The sequence below is a fragment of the Trichoderma gamsii genome (genome assembly GCF_001481775.2).
Source record: "Trichoderma gamsii strain T6085 chromosome Unknown Scaffold_51.2, whole genome shotgun sequence".
Classification (NCBI taxonomy): domain Eukaryota; kingdom Fungi; phylum Ascomycota; class Sordariomycetes; order Hypocreales; family Hypocreaceae; genus Trichoderma; species Trichoderma gamsii.
Window position 1 is genome coordinate 94,554 of NW_020171388.1, and position 17,990 is coordinate 112,543.

The 17,990-nt window shown below is 51.0% G+C and overlaps 8 protein-coding genes across 8 annotated transcripts; 3 read left to right on the top strand and 5 right to left on the bottom strand.

Annotated features, from left to right (window-relative positions):
• Positions 1-352: 352 nt before the first annotated feature.
• On the bottom strand, positions 353-614 carry TGAM01_v209786 (hypothetical protein; the record flags this gene model as incomplete). The annotated part of the gene is made up of 2 exons (XM_024550637.1): positions 353-493; positions 561-614. The coding sequence occupies 2 exons, from the start codon at positions 612-614 to the stop codon at positions 353-355; spliced, it is 195 nt and encodes a 64-aa protein (XP_024404620.1).
• Positions 615-2,006: 1,392 nt separating this feature from the next.
• TGAM01_v209787 (hypothetical protein) lies at positions 2,007-6,880 on the bottom strand (the record flags this gene model as incomplete). The annotated part of the gene is made up of 5 exons (XM_024550638.1): positions 2,007-2,993; positions 3,048-3,869; positions 5,015-5,777; positions 5,846-6,064; positions 6,120-6,880. The coding sequence occupies 5 exons, from the start codon at positions 6,878-6,880 to the stop codon at positions 2,007-2,009; spliced, it is 3,552 nt and encodes a 1,183-aa protein (XP_024404621.1).
• Positions 6,881-8,577: 1,697 nt separating this feature from the next.
• TGAM01_v209788 (hypothetical protein) lies at positions 8,578-10,120 on the top strand (the record flags this gene model as incomplete). The annotated part of the gene is made up of 3 exons (XM_018808620.2): positions 8,578-8,842; positions 8,907-9,100; positions 9,158-10,120. 3 exons carry the CDS (start codon positions 8,578-8,580, stop codon positions 10,118-10,120), a joined length of 1,422 nt encoding a protein of 473 aa, XP_018658161.1.
• Positions 10,121-10,449: 329 nt separating this feature from the next.
• TGAM01_v209789 (ubiquitin-conjugating enzyme E2 G1) lies at positions 10,450-11,070 on the bottom strand (the record flags this gene model as incomplete). The annotated part of the gene is made up of 2 exons (XM_018808619.1): positions 10,450-10,814; positions 10,905-11,070. The coding sequence occupies 2 exons, from the start codon at positions 11,068-11,070 to the stop codon at positions 10,450-10,452; spliced, it is 531 nt and encodes a 176-aa protein (XP_018658160.1).
• Positions 11,071-11,629: 559 nt separating this feature from the next.
• Positions 11,630-12,398, bottom strand: TGAM01_v209790 (hypothetical protein; the record flags this gene model as incomplete). The annotated part of the gene is made up of 2 exons (XM_018808618.1): positions 11,630-11,989; positions 12,045-12,398. The coding sequence occupies 2 exons, from the start codon at positions 12,396-12,398 to the stop codon at positions 11,630-11,632; spliced, it is 714 nt and encodes a 237-aa protein (XP_018658159.1).
• A 220-nt stretch (positions 12,399-12,618) lies between these two features.
• On the top strand, positions 12,619-13,611 carry TGAM01_v209791 (diphthine synthase; the record flags this gene model as incomplete). Its single annotated transcript, XM_018808617.1, has 3 exons — positions 12,619-12,753; positions 12,826-12,950; positions 13,011-13,611. The coding sequence occupies 3 exons, from the start codon at positions 12,619-12,621 to the stop codon at positions 13,609-13,611; spliced, it is 861 nt and encodes a 286-aa protein (XP_018658158.1).
• Positions 13,612-13,711: 100 nt separating this feature from the next.
• On the bottom strand, positions 13,712-14,400 carry TGAM01_v209792 (protein bli-3; the record flags this gene model as incomplete). Its single annotated transcript, XM_018808616.1, has 2 exons — positions 13,712-14,134; positions 14,197-14,400. The coding sequence occupies 2 exons, from the start codon at positions 14,398-14,400 to the stop codon at positions 13,712-13,714; spliced, it is 627 nt and encodes a 208-aa protein (XP_018658157.1).
• Positions 14,401-16,416: 2,016 nt separating this feature from the next.
• On the top strand, positions 16,417-17,911 carry TGAM01_v209793 (hypothetical protein; the record flags this gene model as incomplete). The annotated part of the gene is made up of 2 exons (XM_018808615.1): positions 16,417-16,428; positions 16,487-17,911. 2 exons carry the CDS (start codon positions 16,417-16,419, stop codon positions 17,909-17,911), a joined length of 1,437 nt encoding a protein of 478 aa, XP_018658156.1.
• Between the last annotated feature and the right edge of the window lie 79 nt (positions 17,912-17,990).

Genomic DNA, 17,990 nt, shown 5'->3' on the forward strand with positions numbered 1-17,990 from the left:
AAGAGACTAACGACAACATATCTATTCGTCAGTCGGAGTATTACCCACCTTGTCTGTAAGTGGACTGCTGCTCTGATACGACACAGCACCTTTCGTCTCGGCTGGTCACTGAAGGGATAAGTCTGGTCGCTTGGAAATAGGAACAAGATCTTTGCAGCGTAGACGCGAGCACTACTGGGAGATACCACAGACACAATTATAGAGACAGAGTTCTTTCATTTTTTTACATACAAAAAGCAGTCAAGTGTGCTACACAACCATTGTCAATCCATGTTTCTTCCGCTCAATAGGCGCTTAGGGTAAGATCAAAAGTATTCCTCTCCTCTTGTTGTCTCCAGTTCTTGAGGGTGGCCTATTTCTTCTGACCTCCTGCGCCCGATCCAGCGCCAGTGTTGGCAGAGTTGTTGGACTGAGCAGCGTTCTGCGCGGTGTCTGCAGCAGATTGCGCGCGAGCGGCAAATCCGCCGGAGGACATGTCTTTGCCTCCTTGAGCCTTGCGTACAGGGATACGGTCAGTTTCATGCAAAGCGTATCGTGAAAGTTTGTTTCTTGGGTCATACCTGGGTGCTCTGGATTCGAGACGAATCTCCTTTGGTCATCTCGTTCTTAGGCATCTTGCCGTGGTATCTTCCTGATGAAGTGGTATGTATTGGAATGTATTTTGTCTTGGTATAGGAGCAAATATCTTTGTTGAAAGTGAAGTAGGATGAAGAGAACAAGATAGCAGGTCATCAATAGGATCCATTGCCCTCTATATATAGCTACTAGAAGTGAGAGTAAAAATCGTCGGTAATAGGCGAAACAAAATTGATAGATAAAAAAGACCCGTCACGTTGCGTGTGGTGTCACCTGCAACTTGGAAAACAGGGCGGGTGAATAGCAGGGCGAGGGAGTTTACAAGGCGGGCACCAATCATTCATTACTGGGGCGGCTCATTGCGTTATCTCTCGCAAGTGAATGATGCTATTCTGATGTGATAATTAGATAAAGTCAGAGAGGACTATCCAGTTACTATCGCTCACACGCAGTTTGGTGGGTCACACGAGTTGTAGGCCGTCCAAGTTGTAGGCCGCCACAGTTGTAGGCCTCCCACATTCGCCACGAGATCAAGATCCAGATTCACCATGAGATCAAGATCTGTACTTTTTTAAGAGAGATAAAACAGAGACACCTGTCCCAACGCCAGCTAACACCTTCCTTCTAGCAGACACTCTCAAAGCTGGCAAAACACAACGTCCTTGACACCAAAACAAATCATCTTTGATAGCCAATCACACCTATACTTCCATAATCGACAACCCTTGTACCTACGACTCAAGATGAAGCTCATCAACATTGCCATCACTGCCATTGCTCTTCCTGGCGCCGCCATGGCTGGTCCATTGGCTTATGCGGCTTGTCAAGCCGCCTGTGCGACTTCTCTCGCTGCTGGGCCTGCTGGTGTTGCCCTCTACGCGGCCTGCCAATCGGCTTGTGTTCCGCTGCTTGCTATGCCATGCCCCTAAGTCGGCGATTATTGGACGTTGTCTGGTTGGTAAGTAACTCTTGGGTCTTGATGAACCAACAAAAAGTAACTTATAAGGAACAGTGTCTCGTGCGACATCTTGCCAGGAGGTCAACGCCACATGATCAGAAACAACGTTATATCATGTACGAAAAGTCGAGACTTTGTTCTTTCTACATTTCTCACACGTGAGAACTTGAACTGTGTTGAATGAATTGACAACAACACGAGAGACTGTAAGGGAAACTCATGATGGTTTGTTGCGTAATGGCTATCAACAACAGTAATTGGTATGGGAAAAGGGAACTTTCTCCAGTTAGTAAGAAACAAATAGCGCACTATCATACCACTTGACTCATTTTCATGAATATTACGTCCCAATGACATTGTGAAGATTGTGCACAAAGTACTATAATCAACCAAGCCTACATACAATAACTGATCAAAGTGACATTCAAAGCTGTAATCAACTCTACTTACTAACCAACAAGAGCCTCCAACATCAAAGATGCAAAGACTCAAGCGTCTCCCCCATAAAACCCGTCAAAGCCACATGCTTCTCCCGCACTTCCTTCTCCCACTCCTTCTCAACTTCCGCCACAACATGCTCCACATTCATCCATATCCTCTTCCTGTTGCGTAGTCCCTTTACCGTCATCTCATTCGCTTTGATATCCGTATACAAACGGTACCAATTCGTCCTCTCTCTGACAAGTTTAACAGGCGCCATGGCTCTCTTGATATCTGCGGATTGCTGCAACTGGGCTTGAAATTCGGGCGTGTCGAACCAAGGAGGACTCTTGGGCTCGTTGGCTTCCCAGGCTGCATAAAGCTCGGCATCATGATCCTGAAGAATTTCCGCCCTGCGACGTCGTTCGATGGTGTATGCTTCTCTTTGCTCTCGTATTTGTTTCAAATCCGATGCGTTGGCCATGGCCCAGTGGTACGGAGTAGGATCCTCGCACCAAGCTTCGTATATCCAGGGCATCTCCCGCACCATCAGCCGATGCCATAACGACATAGGGAGATGATAGAAAGCCCGAGATGCCAATCGTAAACTAGCAATCTCCTTAGAGTCGAGATCCCACACAACTGCCTCCCTCAGTTCCGCCGGCAGCATCAAAAACGGATCCTGTGCTTCACGACCGACATTTTCCTTTTCCAGCAGCACATCCTGAAATGGACTATGCCGAACATTGAAACCCTCCCCGTTCACCATAGAAGCCTCAAAGATGCCCTTCAAGCCAGGCACAAATACGGGATTCGCAACGAGATACTCCGAGCCAGGTATGCAGTTCCAATGCCAGCCGTCGCTCTTTGCATCTCGAACGTCAGGATGTCGCTCGCCAAACACATCATTCCGAGAATTGCTTTCGAGACGAATCAGCGGGTCGAGACGGACTTGACCCATGCGAAGTTTGCTGATGCGGATGAAGAGCTCAAAGCAGGTAGGATGGAAGGGAAGTACACGGCTCGTCCACTGATGCGACTTTACAGTTGTTAGCCCGACATACCAATACCTTTATCGATGCCAAACACTCACCATGCACCAAAGATCACTGTCATTCGTCGCATCGCACTGATCCGCCTCGCCCCGATGCGGCGCACATCGCAGTCCCGCCCCCGAAGCAGGCATAAAATCCGACAATCCCGTAAGCGCATAATGTGTTGATATCCTCTCGAAATCCATGTCGTCCTCCCGCGGCGTCCAATCTTCCGGTTTCCGAAAGATGCCCTGCACGGTCTGGCAGTCCATCATCTCCTCCACGCTAATCATGTCGCCGTGGAAGCCGCGGGTGTTGAGACAGCCCGGGCCGGCAATGTGCTCGTACTTGCGAGCGGCGGGGAGGGCCATGATGTGTCTGTCGCTCTCCATGTCCTCGTCCTTGACTGCGCCGTGTTCGTCGTAGGGCGCTGATAAGGACAGGAATTGGGAGTCGTATTCTTGCACGTCGAGTCCCTTGGTGTCAAAAATCAACCTGCCATCTTCCGTATCTGACTCTTCATTTTGAGAAAATCTTGCCCCGGCCTCCTCTTCAGTTATCTCACCAGTTGCGTCATCATCATCTTCTGCATTCGAGTCATACTCCAAGGGCTCGTCGTCGTCTTCATCGTCACTCTCATTTGCATATGTAGCATCATCCGGGTCATCTTCATATAAGCGTGGGTGAATCCTCCGTTCCCAGCCCGGCCTTCCGCGGTACACAGAAGAACAGCCCCCGTCAGGACAATCATCTTCATCAAAGGCCGATACTGCTACCCAGTCCCAGCCCTTGTGCCGGCTGGTAAAAGTATTGCCCCAGGCAGAGCTCCGCGGCTCATCGCGGGTCCTTATCCGATTGATGTTGAAGATGACGCCGCATAGCTGGCAATATGTCTATAATTCACGGCTTCGCTTTAGCCTCTGGTGTTCACTGTTCACGGAGTTTAGACAGCCGCCATACCTTATCATGATCTGACTAATGTTAGTTGAATGCCGCTTACAAGGGGTCGGTCACGTCAATACTCATTTGTATGAATTATCCGTGCAAAATCACGAGCAAAGAAACTCATCTGCAACTTTGCATTATTGGTGTGTGAAGGGAGTGAGAACTTCTGGAATACCCGGACTTGGATTGACAACTTTAATAGGAGGTAGATGGATGGATGCCCAACGTCAACGCCGATTACAGCATCAAATAAGCAGCCCGCATTTTAAAAAGGGCCGTTCCGAATTGGTAGACACGCAACGAGGTGATACGCACATGTATCTATCCAGACAATCAATCCATAATAGACAAGGATGTAAACACTGGAAAGTGCCAGTTGCTTATTAGATTGACCGAACGTATCCGACTAGCTCTTGGAGAGATCCAATCAGTAATACAAATCGACCAACGCTACAGCTTGTAGCGCCATACGTCACATACGCTCTGGCCCTGAATATGATACGATTTTGTATACCTAGACAAATGCACCATGGAGCATATAATCGCGAATACGTAGCATCGGGGGAAAGCTAATATGCACATGTCCGGTCTCGGCGCCGATCGGTGTTTGATTGACGTTGCAACGAAATAAGCCTAGGTCGGGTTCTTGATGTACAACTCGGCTCAACAAGCAGTATACCTTAGATAAAAACATCACATAAGAAGTGATCCCACCCATTGATATTGACATGTTAAATCTCCGCCAGTATCTAGATATTTCTAGCGTATGCTGCCGCCACCTAATTATAGACAGAAACATATCCTAAAACGCCAGGCAAAATCCAAACTCGCACCATTACGCCAAGCATTCCGCCTCATTCCATGTGTGTATAAAGGCCCTCGGCATCCAATTGCCTGCCGCCATTTAATACCGTGGCACAAAAGAGATATCCGCACCACATGTCTTGTATGGTTAGTGATTCTTCTTATATGCCACCGGCAAAATCGGCGATTTGTCGGGGCCCAGAAGCCAACTGGCAAGCCTTGTACAAGGCAGCAAATTCTTCCCCTAGAACTGCTTCGACATTTGCGGCGGATTGACCAAAGCTCGCCCTCGAGTGCACCAGCACCCATTATCCCCATCTCTTTCCACTTGTATGACGGCGTCAATGCCCTCCTTGAGCAGGTACTCTCGAACACGATCTTTGGTGTCCTCCAGAGCGGCGCCACGAGCCACTGTGACATGCACGATACCCAACAGCTTCTCACCTCCATGGTCGTCCATCCAAAACTTCGGCGTAGAATAGCTGACAACGCCTCGTTGTTGCCCGATACCGGCAAGGATATTCCGCAGATTGTACTCGACTCCCTCAGGGACAGTGAGGAGCAGGCGCTTCGCGGCTGAGAACACAAGCGGCTGCGCAGATAGAAAGATGAGCGTCGCGATGAAGCAAGAAGCTAGCGGATCCCATCCAGACCAGCCCCAGAAGCTTGTCAATATTGTAGATACAATGACCGAGACACTACCCAACGTATCCGCCAGAACATGCAGGTAAATACCTCGCATATTTTCGTTATCATGGTCATGGCCGTGGCCGTGGCCATGGTCGTGTCCGTGACTGTGACTGTGGCCCGAGTGCGAATCGCCGCCGTGATCATGCTTCTCGCCGTGGTCGTGACCATGAGAATGACCGTGAGAGTGGCCGTTATCATGACCGTGGTGGTGATGTCCAAACGCCATCATACCGACCAAGTTCACAGCCAGGCCCAGACTACTAACCACAAAGAGTTCGCCGAGACGCTTCGTTTGCGTTCCCTCCCATAGTCGCTCAAACGCCTCAAAAGCAATTTCAACACTCAGTAGCCTAAAGGAAATAAAATCGTCAGAGAATATCGCCAAATAGTAACCGGTACCGGTGCGTTAAACACATACATTAAGAGGATACCGTTGGCGAAACCACTCAGCGTTTCGACTTTGCCAAAGCCATACGGGAATCGCTGGCTCTTTGGCCATTTGCTCATGACAGCCGCCAGTAAACCCACAAGCAACGCAACGCAGTCGAAAAACATATGAATGCTGTCACTAAGGAGGCCTAGTGAATCGGTAACGTAGCCATAGAAGGCCTGGATAATCATGAAGCCAAAATTGAGCCTGAAGGTTTTCTTATTAGTCTATTCTGCCAGCAATATTGAGGGTGTACACATACGTCATGAAGTAAAAAATACGCCTCGAGTCCTTCTCGGCAAGTATAGAGTATAAAATGGGCCATCCAACCGTGTATGGAAGGATAGTCCTCGTGAAGAGAGAACGCTCAGAGCCGTGATTATGTCCAGTACTGATACCAACGACATGGCTATGGTCATGACCATGGTGATGATCGTGATCGTGGCTGTGGCTGTGGTCATGAGAGTGGGAGTGGGAGTGAGAATGGGAGTGAAGTTGCGAGTGGAAATGCTTGTCGTGTTTATGATTATGTTCGTGGTCGTGGTCGTGGCCATGATCGTGGCCATGGTCATGGTTATGGGTGTGACTGTGGCTGTGGTTATGATTGTGTGCGGTTTCGTCAATGCCTTCCGGTGTATAGCGGCTTCTCCTCCCTTGAGACCGACTCTCCATGCCTCCTACCAACGACTTCTCTAGCACCATAGTAGAGCTTGCGTTGGAGACTTGCGAGCCACTGCGGCCATGGTTTGGCAAGCTGTAAGAATGCGCATGCAAGAATGAGGGAGACAGCGGCGGTGGCGAGTGTGAATATCCCTTTGAGTGTAGGTGGGAATGCGAGTGGCCGTGATCGTGGTCGTGGCCGTGATCGTGATCTCCGTCCTCGTCGTCTTCAAGTTGGGAGGGCAGACTGTCGCTCGACACAGTCATCCGCCAGGTGTTGTTCAGCGACGGCGGCTGCGAGCGAGTGTGAGCCCGGTGTGCGTGCGGCAGGGCCGACGACGGCAGCGAATACGATGTATCCATGGCTGTGGTATGGTGATGGATCGATCGATCGTTATAACGTCGCAAAAGTGCCCGTCGCTCTGTGTGTCGTCGTTGTTGCCGGGGTGCGATCCGGGGCTGGTTCCCAAATCTCGAACTCGCGCTTCGAGCCACCCAAGCGATAAGACGCGTTGCTTCGCTACAAGAGATACGCCGCCGCTCACAGTGGCACTGGCAGCCGCATCAAGCCTTGTGCGGGCCAGATGAATGCAATTGAGGGAAAAGAGGCGGTCTCGAGAGCACCGGCACGAGTGGAGGTCGCAAGATAGTCTCCGACCCCAGCTTGAGCCGTCGTCAAAGGCGACAGACTGGCCGTCCGTCCGTCCAAATAGGGGAACAGGCACACGGACAAGAGAAAAAAAGCTTCGGCGGCCAAGGTGGCACCCTGTGCGCTGCTAGTGCGCTGTGCCAGCACCAACTCAGGCCTGAGTGACCAACCTTTGGGGGGGGTTGCGGGGCACGTGGAGGCGCTTGGGGCGGTCGTGATGCAGCCACCCAGCACTTTGGGGCTAGCAGCTGCGGGCGATGGCTATCAGCGCGGGCTTAGCGGCAGGTACCGGCGCATCAACAGCTGGAGGGCGCGATACCCGCGGGATTCGTTTGGCCGCTGAGTGCTGAGGGGGATGCGATAGCACGCTGGTACTCGCTAAATGAGAGGTTGATGCGAGGAACTCGTTAGAGGAGAGATGGGATGAGATGAGATTAGATGGGACGCCAGGTGCTGCCTTGGGTCCAAGCACGGTGACGCAATAGGGTCCTCTTTTGTTTTAGATTCTTATCTAGATGGAGAGTAAAAGCCGTCATCGTTGAAACACTTGGAAAGGTCAATGACATCTCGACAGTGCTTTATAGACGGCCAATCACTAAATAGGAAGGTCTGTATAGCTCTTGTGAAAAGACCTAATGCTTCCTGGAAAAGACCAGACCTCTCAAGAGCGACGAGAGCAGAAATTGGTCCAAGATGATCTATCAAAATCCCTAAACTGGCTGCCATTGATATCCAATCATTGCCATTAGTCCAATGCTTGATCTACACAGATGCCCAACACAGCACATTTGCATGAAGCCGTTCCGGCCGTCTCTCAATAAGCTTTTCATCCCTGGTCAGGCTCGCCTCATCCGCTCAGGTACCAAGAACAACAAAAATCTACTAAGATCTCACTGCGAGCTTTCTTCCGAATACAGCACCTGTAATGTCTTGCAGCATGGCCGCACTGATTGGCCCTCGGCCGTCTCCACGATCTCCATTGCATGTGGCGCCCATCACGGAATGCGACTAAAAGTCCCTGTTATGGCGGGTACGGTGCCGGCAGCCTCCCCAGCCACATTGCACTATGCGCCACAGCTACCTAGAAAGCTCCAAATGACGAGCTTGGTGCTATCTGGAAGCTCATCTGACGGCCAACGAGCAAAAACACTGAGAGGAGATTCCATCCCGAGCTTCATTGCATATGGCGTTGCATGAACTCACATAAATCCGCTCCTTACATTGGGCTCCCTTGCTAGCGGGATCATCAATAGCTCTGGCACCATCCGCCCAAGTATCCTCTAATCTGGCCAGCTGTCATTCATTCACTGCCCTTCACGAACCTCTGCGCCGAATCTAGAGAACAAGAATTCAGCTATATATCCTTGTTTGTTTTCAATCTTGCAGCTAGGCATGGTTTAATCTGCTCAAAATGCATTATTACGCCAACTTCGTCTTATCCGCCATCATTGGCGGCTTGTCCGTCATTGCTCTCGGCTACGTCTTCTCTTTCGCCGTCTGGCTCGGGAAAAAGTCACTCGATGCCATCCCCACCCGCTACCATCCCGCTGAGAAACCAGAAGATGAGCATATTCAGATCCTCGTTGTAGGTGATATCGGAAGAAGCCCTCGGATGCAGTACCATGCTCTGAGCGTTGCCAAGCACGGACGGCAAGTCGACATTGTGGGCTATAAAGGTACGTGGCCGAGAGACTCTCATTCTCACTTGGTTAGATTCGTCTGCTTATTTTAGGCTTATAGAGACGGCCAGACATCCGGATCTCATTGGCAAGACAAACGTCACGGTCTATCCTCTCGCTCCTCAGCCAGAATGGATCGCCTGGGGCACGCTGCCCTTCTTTCTCAACATCCCCGCCAAGGTCATCCAGCAGTTCTGGACCCTCTTCAGGACGCTCATGTACACCACTCCGCCAGCTCAGTGGATCATTATCCAGGTAACAAAGATTCTCCCAACACTCAGATGAATTCATCAGCTCTAACACAATTCATAGAATCCGCCTTCCATCCCCACGTTTCACGTAGCCCTCTTCGTCTCATGGGTTCGCGGCAGCAAAGTCATCGTCGACTGGCACAACTATGGCCATACCATTCTGGCGCAAAAGTCTCTTCTCCGGCCTCTTGTGCCCATCTACAAGTATTACGAGATTCAGCTAGGCCGGTACTTGGGAAACGCAAACCTCGCAGTCACAGATGCCATGGCGAAGCAGCTCCAAACCAGAGGGCGCTTTAATCTCAAGAACCCTGTCTATACGCTTCATGATAGGCCAGCTGAGATATTTCAGCCTATGAGCACTGCAAAGGATAGACTTGAGTTCCTCTCTCGCTTGGCGGAAACACGAAACCATGCCAAGGATATTGTCGATGGTGCCCTTCGTCTAGTAGTAAGCAGCACTTCTTGGACAGCAGACGAAGACTTTGGAATGCTGCTTGATGCTTTGGTCGCCTACGCCACGCCAACATCAGGCGAGGAAGCCGTTCCTCCAATCCTGGCCATCATCACCGGCAAAGGCCCTCAGAGGGAGGCCTACCTCGAGAAAATCAAGGAACTCCAGGATGCCGGTAAACTGCCCGGCATTCGCATTCTCAGTGCCTGGCTTTCCAATCGAGACTACGCTTTATTGCTCGCCGCAGCCGATCTAGGCATTTCCCTCCACAAATCTAGCTCTGGCGTGGATCTACCCATGAAGGTCGTTGACATGTTTGGGGCGGGTCTGCCCGTGGCTGCATATGCTGGCTTCGAAAGCATCGGAGAGCTCGTGAAAGAAGGGCAAAACGGCTGTGGCTTTGAAACAGTACCTCAGCTAACTGAGATCCTAAAGAGGCTATTGAGCTTTGAGGGAGCAGGAGAGTTGGCTAGACTGAAGAGAGGCGCCGTTGAAGAAGGTTCACGGCGTTGGGATGAGGAATGGGATTCTGTCGTTGGCCCTGTGATAGGAGTAGCAGCCAAACAGTGAAGGCATCTACGCATCAATTCTTCTAGATAGCGATTCCGTATATACAATGAACAATTTTGCATTCTGGTTTTTTTTTTTCTTTTGTTGCTCAAGGAGCGCTTATTTGATTACGCTACTGGTCGTCCGCAATGAATAAGTCAAGGCTCTTTACTCTTACAGCATCTCCGAGACGCCAAACCAATGCAAACAACAGGACACCTCCGTCATTCATCCACCAAAAAACGCCATACATCTTGTAAATGTTAAAAATGCAAATTCCAGCCCAGCAATGCATCCAAGTTACTACCTTTTTGTTCACATGTGTGTAACATCTCGTCTCGCCCTCATTTTTAGTCCTCTCCCAGGCTCTCCCTCACACACTTCCGACACCGTCTCCTGTAATCCTTGTGCTTCCCCTCCTTCTCCTCGCGCAGCATCCTCGCCGCCTCGACGTTCGCGGGGCTCTCTTCGTTGGGGCTGTAGAACAAGCTGATGATGCTGAGCAGGATCGTCTCGGGCGTCTGGACGGGGCTCCAGCGCTCGGCGGCGGACTCGTAGCCGTACTGGTCCTCTTCGGGAGGGTGCAGGATGGAGATGCAGAGCTTGCCGTTTTCGTAGATGTTGGGGTGGAACGGGATGGGGTCTTGAAAGGTGAGCTGGGGCGGCATGTGAGGGTAGTTTTCAGGGAAAACTAGACGAGCACGAAAGTTGCCTCCTGTAATCGTAAGGTCGAAAAAGTCAGCTTGCTAAAGTCGATACGGTGTGCTTGAAGCAAGGGAGAGATGGGGGAGAGAAAGCCACGCACCGCCATAGTATTTGCAATCGTCATTGATCATGAGCATCACCTCCCACTCGAAGATGTTGTTGTCGTTGGCGAGGCCGCATGAGATGCCGGGGAGGTCTTTGCCAGACTGCATCTCCTTGAGCTGGCGCTTCAGCAGCGACGCTGCGGCGGCACCGGCTGACGCCATAGTAACGGTGATGCTGTGAGCGGTTGTATGCGATGTTTGTATGAAGGAGATGCCGCTGGTGCTCCTCGTGCCGAATGAAAAGGCGTTGGGAGAAGTTGAGGAAAAAGGGTCAAAAGATGTTGGGTGCAGGAGGAGGAAAGAGTTCAAGGTTCGGTTACGATATGGCGAAGAGCATAATAGCTTAGGTAGTAGCAAGTAAGCCATGCCTGGGTCGGGTTTTGGAGGTGGGGTATTCCGGCACCGGGTGGCACACGACCCTGCACCTGGATGGCCTCAGCTGTAGGTATACCCAGACATGTACACGTATTTATGACATGGCAGCGAGCTGGTGGCTGTAGAGGCGCAATTAAGTACCTAATGCATACAGATATCTTGATTTTGTCAGTTGATTGAAAATAAAAACATTGAGAAGATTTGCCTAGGGCTATATAAATTGCGCAGTATTTGCTGATTCATCCAAAATAAAACATTATCTACAAGTCCTGGGTATCATAAATCATCCTCTGGCCATCATACGCATCCACATCTCCAAGCATTCCCACGCCTCACAACAATCAAATCACTTCTTTGACGATCCAAACCCTGTAAATCCCATCTGCGCCATCATATCATCTTCTTCATGCTCTCCCTCAATCCGCACATCGTCGCCATACTCTGTCTTCACGTTGGCGGCCTGTTCCTTGCCTTGCCGCTTCTTCTCTGCCTCTTCCTTTCGCTTCGCCCGCTTCTCTTCCGCCTCCTTCTTCATTTCCTCTTCTCGAATCTGCAGCCTGTCTTGTAAACTCGTAGCCTTCTCTTTCTCGAGATCCTCTTTTCGGCGAATGTAGAACTCGATTCGCTCGTGCACTTCCTCGACAGTGGCTCGCTTGACTTCGGTAGTCTGCCCAGTGTTGAGCAGATGCTGAGTCGTATTTAGATGCTATGCATGCCCAATTAGCACTGATTTAATTCACTCGCCATAATATAGAGCATACCTCGACCCATTGCAAGTTATCCTTGAACGTAAGGTCACAAGCCTCACAGTAGAAACCAGCTCCTCTGCCTCTTTTGCCAACTCCCGATCCAGCCGGCACAATCTGCGTCTTTCCGACCTGCGCGCTGACGTCGATGATGTTTCTCCGTGCTGACGTGTATGTCTCGTTGCCCGTCATGGGCTTGTGGTATTTCTTGCCAGCGAGTTTGGCCTCGTAGCGCGCCTTGGCCTCTTCCTTCTCCTTGGCCTCGCGTTCTTTAGCTTTGGCGGCATACTCGTCCAGATCCCAATTCTTGCGGAAATCGGTATCAGAGGCCGCCACACCGTAGGCGCTCTTGTTCTTCGAATCAGACATGGTGGGCGAAAGAAGAAAAAAAAAAGCCAAAGAGGATGATGTAAAGAAAGAAAGCTTGCGAACTGTCAGATTTAGACGCGACACCAAGATCGCCAAAGCTGCGGCAAGACAAGGGTCAACCGGCGCTAAGATAAGAATTTCTCAACCCCACCGCGGGGCAGCTTTTGAAGATGAGTTTTCCAACTCGAGACGCAATTTGCATGTGGTAATCAATATCAAAATGTTGTATCTTGTTGGCCTTGGTCTGTCTGACGAGACGGATATTACCGTCAAGGGTCTTGAGGTGGTGAAGAAGGCCTCGCGAGTCTACCTTGAGGCATACACAAGCATCCTACTCGTGGATCAGTCTGTCCTGGTATGCATCTTGGCCAGTTCCAGTGACAACGTTTCTGGTAAGGAACAGAGCTAACGCTGACTCTTGAAGTAGGAAAACTACTATGGACGATCGATAACCATCGCCGACCGCGAGATGGTCGAGTCAAACAGCGACGAGATTCTCCGAAATGCGCAGAACGAGGACGTCGCCTTTTGTGTTGTTGGAGATCCCTTCGGGTCAGTTTTGCCTTGATGTGTTTTGATTGTCCGCAGCTTGTACTAACGATATTGCTGTAGTGCTACAACACACACAGATCTCGTCATCCGAGCTCGCGAATTGTCCATTCCCGTGCGAACCGTACCCAACGCCTCCATCATGTCCGGCATCGGCGCTTGCGGCCTTCAGCTGTACAACTTTGGACAGACCGTGTCCATGGTCTTCTTCACCGAAACATGGAAGCCAGCTTCCTTTTACGACAGAATAAAAGAGAACCGCGACATTGGCCTGCACACATTGGTCCTAGTTGACATCAAAGTCAAGGAGCAGAGCTTGGAGAACATGGCCCGAGGCAGACTGATCTACGAGCCCCCACGATACATGACAGTTGGGCAGTGTGCGCAGCAGATGCTGGAAATTGAAGAGGAGCGCAAAGAGGGTGTTTACACAAAGGATAGCTTGGCTATTGGCGCTGCTCGAGTTGGAGGCAAGACGGAAAAGTTTGTGTCTGGAACGCTTGAGGAGTTGTGCTCCACAGATGAGGAACTGGGCCCTCCACTACACAGCCTTGTCCTGCTGGGCAGGAGAGCTCACGAGCTGGAGCGCGATTTCGTTCGTGAGTTTGCTGTTGATAAGGAAAAGTTTACCAGAATATGGGCAGAGGATTACGGAAAGCAGTAAGCTGCTTGATGACAAGAATACAAAAGATAAGAAACTCCATATTTAACTCATGATTGACATAGATGATAATAGTACATTGATCCTCAACTTGACATTCTTCCTATTTGTTTGAAGCACGCCAGTTACCCACGTCCTCGGCTGAAATCTCTCGTAGCTTGCTCACTTGAGCAGGCTTTCCAGTGATAACTCCTTGCGCAACTTCAGCAGCACGGCTGATGAAATTCCCAGACACCAGTGAGTACGTCACAGTGGTGGTCTTGACACGAATAATTCCAATACGCGGGTCATTCTCTGAGCCATCGTGGACTCCATCGCCAAGATCGCCCAGCCAGGCCTTTAATCCGCTGCTATAGGTCTTCTTGACCAGATCGCGATCCGTAATAACACTCGCCTGGCCCGCGATGGAAGCCCACTCGCCAGAGCTGTTGATGAAGGACACGTTCACGTGGGGATCGTTGGATAGGTCGTTGGTCTTGCCAGACTCAGTATTTGTGTGGAAGAGAAGGTCGATGCCTCCGGATTCCTATTTGAGGGATCAGCTTTCTGTAGCAAAACAATTTCGACTAAAACAGCTGCTATCCTTACTGTTCCAGCCAAGCCCATGCAGCGCGAGACTAAGTTGTTTTGAGACGAAGCCTCAATGGTTGTCAACATGCCAAATTTGCATTTTGTGATGAAATCAACAAGATCCGTAACCAACGTGTTGAGATCAGTTTCGTCCTTGTTGGACTGGGTGTAGGGGTCGGCGGGCTTATCGCCGGGAGGTGCGCTGGTTCCAGTGGTAGCCATTGTGATAATATATGAAGTTATGTGATAAAAGAGGAAGATTGCTCTTGTTAAAATAAATTCTTTCTATCGACATTGCCGTTCTTTAATCGCCCTTTATATAACCATTGGGATCCTGGCGATCGCTCTGCCGTAGCTGAAATATGATTCAATGATATACCACATCCATCATACGTACGTAAGGCTGAGGGTTCTCAGAGTAAGAGGCGAATGGGCTGCTGTAAGGGCGAGCAGTCATGACGTCAAGCAAGTAGCGTATAGCCACAGGATTGCACCGCACCGCAGCCATTGGATTGGGAAAAGCCTGGGGTGATCTGTTGATGGAATCGAAGCTTACATGGGGCATATCTCATTGTGAATCTCGCAACTACATGGGCATCGCCGATTGCAGCTGTCATCTCAATAGTTGATGCCGCTACCCTGGAGCTCAGCGCTTCGGTGACAGGGAAGCTCATTTCCTGAATTGGACTGTGCTTGGAACCCCTGCCTGTCTGTGATCCAGGCATGTACAAAATATGATCCAGGCCAGGTCAATGATGTGAGTTCTGAGACATGAAGAAACAAGATTGGAGTAGCGAACCAAAGCCTGCATTGGGATGGAGTAAGACCAATCAGTATGGATGATATATAGGCCTACAATTTACGCGGCACGAAGCATCGCAGGAAAACGCACTGCGCAGCACAGCCTGATGGCCGGTATCAAGTCACTCCACCCTTCGCATTGAGCTGAGCACAACTGCCGGCGACTCGCCTCATTATCCATCCTCCTTCAGCTCCTTCTCACGACATGGCATCGAATGGCAGGGATCAGGAGCGGTCCGCCCCAGCGCCCGTAGCTAGCAGCTCCAGGTTGCTCAGCAGTTGCTTCAATAGTGCAGTAGAGCTCCTTACACAGCAGCCCAGTACTTTTGCAGCGGCTATAGAGGCACAGTGCCCGTAAAACGCTGCCGTCGCTGACGACCAAAGCCCGTCCATCACCTGATAGCACCCCGTCGCTTCTCTCGCTGAGCAGCATCGCCGGGCTGTTTGTTCCAAGGTGGGTGCCGTACAGTAACTGAACAGACGCCGCCCGTTCTTTCCTTAATTCCCCGCGCCACTTCCGCCTGGATTCCCATACGGGGTACCAGCTGCTAGTTTTCGGATAAAGTGCTCAGGTCCTGCTGCAGCAATACGTTGATAGACGGAAAGAGGGTGGCGGCTTATTACTACCAGCTCGACTCACGGCCAGGAAGGAGCAATGTCGTCGGGGCGGCCTTCGCTCAGCTGCTCAACGTTTTGCCGGCACTGAATCGCCAAACCCCATCTTTCCCACACTCTCTTTCCCTCGTTCCCTCGGTTTTGGTCCATCTTCGGGTCGTACGGCTCGGGTTTCCTCCCAACCTGCCAATCGAGTGGTTTTTGTCCCTCTCCTCCATCCTTTCCCCATCACATTCCCATCGGCTCTTTTCCCCTGCCAACGCCTCTCGGTGCATCCTCACATCTGACCACTTCTCGACGGCCGGCTCCAGGTGTGGCTCCGTCCAGCTGCCAGCTCGCCTTACCCAGCCCTGGCCTCAGGTGCATTTCCTTGTTTGTGAATCACAGTCAATCGTTTCCCTGCCCACCACTTGTCCAGCAGCTGTGAGAGCCTGCATGCATCCCTCTTATTCACCAGAATCAGCAGGGCAAGAGTAAATTTGGCACTGGGTCGCACAAGGCTGGCCGCATTTTTTCGCCAGTCCCTTATCCGTCTCTCACCCTGGCCTTGACTTGAACCCGATTTCTCCCAAGTCCACTGTCCTGTTCTGCTTCATCGTTTCATTGTGTCTCATCGTGTCAGTCATTGCCGTATCCCATTCGGTGCATCAGCAGCCAGACACACTGTCATCGTCTGTGTCAGGTACCTTTGTGTTATTGAGGCCTGGCCTGGTCTGAGAAATTGTTGTTGAAGCGTGTCGCAGCACGGCGTATCGTTCCCGGGAAGCCTTTTACTATCTGTTTCTATTTGTTCTTTTCCGCTACAGCAACAATTGCGGCAAGATGAGTGGTCAGGTAAGCAGATATCGGGGGTCTCTTTTTCCTTGGCCGACCAAATACTCATTCTTCACAGCTTGTATTTCCTTGGGAGTGCCGCGATAAGGAGGACCAGGCATGGGTTGCCTACAACTATCCCCTTCGCCGGACCAACCAGCTGCTTACTGAGGAGAACCTGAGGCTGAAGCGCATCCTTCGCGAGAATGGCATCTCTTGGTCGCCATTAGCCAAGGCGCATCTGGCTCAAAATGACCCCACGAGACGCAAGACTCGATCATCTGGTGCCGGCTCCAGTGATTCGGCCTCCCTCTTTTTACCCACTGAAGTCCTCTTGCGAGTTCTCAAATTCGCCATGAAGAGTGATCACCCAATCATCGACCCGCTGAGTGCTACTACGGCTGAGCATCTGACCGACGAAGAGAAGAAGAGAGGTAACCAGATCGCCATTCACTTTCTGGCAACAAACAAAGCCATGAATGCCGAGGGCACTCGATTCCTTTGGGAATCTAACCACTTCGTCTTCACGACCCCTCAGGCTCTGCGCAACTTCGGCGAGCTCAGCTTCCACTATCGACACAAGATCTTGCAAGTCAACCTCCGTGTCGTTGCCCGCTATTATGATGATCAGCGTCGCAAGCATAAGCTTGAACGATATTACCATACGGATTTGAAGAAAGATCACCCTCTTAAAGTACACATGCGACCAAAGGAGTCGCCTCTTGTTCGCGGTGGCTTCCGCTGCTACACCTGGAACCAGCTCATTGATTTCTTTCTGGCCTTGCGTGCCCCGTATGACCCAGCCTACAAGGACAAGAAGACCCCCCGACCAAGACTTCTCCCGTCACTCTCTTCGTTGCGAATTGACCTGGTGAACTTTTCAGACTCGCTGCTGCCATTTTCGGGATCTGAGCTTCATGAAGTAGCATCTCACGAGCTGGGATGCACTTTGAACGAACTCCAAGTAACTGGAATGCCGTTTGATGATGTCGGAATGAAAGCCTCTGCCGAGCTCAGCGGTCTGGTGAAGGACGAAGGCCTCTACCTTGATGCAGCAGCTTCCTTCATTGCAAACTCCAAAGGTCTGCAGAGTCTCAGGGGAGATAACTGGTGTGCTCGCGTGATTAGAGCGTACAAGGATCTCAAAGACGAAATGGAGGAAGAGGGTCTTGGGCTGGTCGGAGAAGACGGAGAAGATGGCGAAGTTGGCGAACACTTCCACCTGCATTCTTTCGAGGGCTACCACAAGGTAGGCACCCTGCCTGCCGCCCCCGCCGAGGATGGCCATCCTCTATCAACCCGCGACGAGAAAAGAGTCATCTGGAAGAAAGTGCCCATTGCCCGTGACGCGGAGAAACGGACATGGGTCCAGTTCTCCCGAATCAATGGGTACGAGATTGAGGACTCGGCCTGGGATAGCGACGACGATAGAATCTGTCCTTGCTGCGGAGATGCTCACCCCAGCTCGTCCATGCTCGAGTTCATGAGCGACATGAGTGAATAAGTCACACCATCCTGTTCTGTTTTATTTGCACAGCACCCGCGTTTGATTGAGATAATGAAAGAATTTATCGTGGCATCCA